Here is a 3,683-nt window from a genome sequence, read left to right on the forward strand (position 1 = left end):
GAAGGCCTGGCTCACAGTCCCCGCTCTAATTCCTCCCAAAGGTGTTCTATCAGGTTGAGGTCAGGACTCTGCACAGGCCAGTCAAGTTCCTCCACCCCAAGCTCACTCATCCATGTATTTATGGACCTTGCTTTGTGCACTGGTGGGCTGTCATGTTGGAACAGGAAGGGGCCGTCCCCAAACTGTTCCCACAAAGTTGGGACCATGAATTGTCCAAAATATCTTGGTATGCTGACTACTTAAGAGTTCCCTTCACTGGAACTAAGGGGCCAAGCCCAACCCCTGAAAAACAACCCCCACCATAATCTCCCCTCCCCCACACACCATAATCCCCCCTCCACCAAATGATTTGGACCAGTGCACCAAACAAGGTCCATAAAGACATGGATGAGGGAGTTTGGGGTGGAGGAACATGACTGGCTTACACAGAGTCCTGACCTCAACCCAATAGAACATCTTTGGGATGAATTAGAGCGGAGACTGCGATCCAGGCCTTCTCATCCAACATCAGTGCCTGACCTCACAAATGCTCTTGTGGAAGAATGGTCAAACATTCCCATAGACACCCTCCTAAACCTTGTGGACGGCCTTCCCAGAAGAGTTGAAGCTGTTATAGCTGCAAAGGGCGGAGCCAACTCAATATTGAACCCTACAGAGTAAGACTGGGATGCCATTAAAGTTCATGTTGCATGTAAAGGCAGGCGTCTCAATACTTTTGCCAATATAGTGTATGTACAGACTCTGAAGGGGAGCACAATACTACTTGAAAGATATACAAAAGCTATTGATACAAATCACAACAACAATCACAACCTTTTGTCTGCTGGGTGTAATTACTTTAGACAATAGGTGTACTCTTTTTTATCGCTCCCACTGGTGGTGCTGCCCCACCTGCCCCCTTAATTCCCTCCACCCTCTCCTTTCCCCCTCCCCCCTTTTTCCTCCCTCCCCCCTTTTTATTTCACCTTCTCTGTCCCATTCATTCTTTTTTTATGCTTACACTTCTCTTATCGTCCGTCCCGTACACCCCTCCACATTGCGTTGGGCTTCAAGACAGGCTATTGATTAATAAACTATCTAGTCTCTTAAAGTCTGTTGGGCCAAGCTGGGTTCAAGTTGTACCGATGTACCTATGTTGAATATTCTAGATCTAGACTTATGATGGTATCCTAATGGTGCCCTTTCTGAACTTGTACGTGGGTAGTTAGGTCTCTGTATCTTGTGTATTTCTATGTTTTTCTGCTTATGGTAATTGTGAAAACTTTCTAAAAAACAAAGAATGCAAACAAAAACAATCAAAAGCAAGATAATATATAGATATATAAAAACAATAAGTTGTAGTGGTCCAGTGGGCTTACCCAAAATATAATGAGAAACGGCAAATGTGGCAGGAAAGTACAAGGCCCGGGGTCAATTTCGCCCCTGAGGTTGGGTGTGGAAGCCAATATCAACCGAGGGGAATATGAACAAAATACACATTAGCTATACAAATGATAATATTCACGTTAACTTTTGAAGCAAGAGCCGGACTTGCACAAGGTTTTCAAGGTTTCTATGAACTTGGGATTGCTGTGTATCAGAATTCCAGACTGTATTGGGCTGAATAAGGACATCGATATGAGGTACAACCAGTTCCCCCATCCATGCCGGGTGAAAAAAAGAAGAAACATGACCAAGTAACAGACGGAATACATTATTAGAAGCTGTATCATTGTCCATACCACTCTTTGATGGACTTCCAAATTCGCATTACTGGGTATATTTTTGCCCATTTTACGGACATGCAAGTTGAGGGACACAATGGTCAACACTGTTGTGATCATCATCACTATAAATGGCACAACGTTGACAATGTAGATGATATTCAGAAATTGAGATGCGTTTATCATACTTTCTTCTGTATTGTTGATCGCTGAACTGCTCATGGTAGCTTTAACCGTTAAAGATAAAATCTGAGAGTTTATTAAAGCTCCACATAATGACACGGCTTCCACCATCACAATCATCCATACCACCATTCTATCAATTTTCATCTTGGTCCAAGCTAGGCAGCCAGACTCGAAATTTGCAATTTTAACGAAGTAGAAGGTGCAGAGACAGGAGGTCGGCCAGGAGCAGGAGGAGCAGCTGTACATGTTCAGAATGTAGAAGATGTACCTGACATGACCCGACTGACTCTTCTCAGGCAGGACCATTCCAGTGATGTTATTGGTGGTCAGCATGGTGCTGAAACATAGAGCAGAAAAGCACAATGGCATGAGGAGCTTATTGCTGGTCATAACTTGATGTTGCTTGATAAACTCTAGACCAATGACAATGAAAATAAAGATATTGGATACCACTCCAACACCAGTCTCAAGTACTATTACAAGAAGACCAACTATGGTTCCAGCATCAACCTCCGTGATTTTATCCATACTTTGAACTCATCTACTTGTTTCTGACACCATATGACTCCTCCATAATATACAGCTGGTGGTGATTTGGTTCTTCACAGAATATTTTTTATGCAAATAACTTTGTTTCCACTCTGTCTAAAGACTTAGTGTTGGATACATGTAAATCCACAGCTATTGTCTTTATGATTTCAGGGAACAAGAAGGAACAGCAGCTGATGGCAGTAACAAAGACTCAAAATGTCTCCCTGTCCGGGCTCAGAAGATGCATGGCATGAGCTGCACAGCCTCCTTTCTAATTTTTTGTCAGGTGTAGTCTGATAAAATGTTGGGAGTTGATGCATGGGGAATGAGACACATGCTACAGTAACTAGAGCAGCCTTTCTTACCCCCCTTACCCCAGAGGAACTCTTAAAATGATTTTCAGGTTTCAGGGGACCCCTGCTAAAGCTTTATCATCAAGAACAGTGAGAAGAATGTTACTTACATTGGTGGTCATTGGGAAGAATGTTCCTTACATTGGTGGTCAGTGGGAAGAATGTTCCTTACATTGGTGATCAGTGGGAAGAATGTTCCTTACATTGGTGATCAGTGAGAAGAATGTTCCTTACATTGGTGATCAGTGAGAAGAATGTTCCTTACATTGGTGATCAGTGAGAAGAATGTTCCTTACATTGGTGATCAGTGGGAAGAATGTTCCTTACATTGGTGATCAGTGAGAAGAATGTTCCTTACATTGGTGATCAGTGAGAAGAATGTCCCTTACATTGGTGATCAGTGAGAAGAATGTTCCTTACATTGATCATCAGTGAGAAGAATGTTCCTTACATTGGTGATCAGTGGGAAGAATGTTCCTTACATTGGTGATCAGTGAGAAGAATGTTCCTTACATTGATCATCAGTGAGAAGAATGTTCCTTACATTGGTGATCAGTGAAAAGAATGTTCCTTGCATTGGTCATCAGTGGGAAGAATGTTCCTTACATTGATCATCAGTGAGAAGAATGTTCCTTACATTGGTGATCAGTGGGAAGAATGCTCCTTACATTGGTGATCAGTGAGAATAATGCTCCTTACATAGGTGATCAGTGAGAAGAATGTTCCTTACATTGGTGATCAGTGAGAAGAATGTTCCTTACATTGGTGATCGGTGGGAAGAATGCTCCTTACATAGGTGATCAGTGAGAAGAATGTTCCTTACATTGGTGATCAGTAAGAAGAATGTCCCTTACATTGGTGATCAGTGAGAAGAATGTTCCTTACATTGGTGATCAGTGAGAAGAATGTT

At 42.4% G+C, this 3,683-nt stretch overlaps 1 protein-coding gene across 1 annotated transcript; it reads right to left on the bottom strand.

The window, feature by feature from the left end:
- Positions 1 to 1,505: 1,505 nt before the first annotated feature.
- LOC141147443 (taste receptor type 2 member 4-like) lies at positions 1,506 to 2,417 on the bottom strand. The gene has a single exon (XM_073634678.1). The coding sequence runs from the start codon at positions 2,415 to 2,417 to the stop codon at positions 1,506 to 1,508; it is 912 nt and encodes a 303-aa protein (XP_073490779.1).
- Positions 2,418 to 3,683: the final 1,266 nt, after the last annotated feature.

This window comes from Aquarana catesbeiana, linkage group LG06 (genome assembly GCF_042186555.1).
Source record: "Aquarana catesbeiana isolate 2022-GZ linkage group LG06, ASM4218655v1, whole genome shotgun sequence".
NCBI lineage: Eukaryota > Metazoa > Chordata > Amphibia > Anura > Ranidae > Aquarana > Aquarana catesbeiana.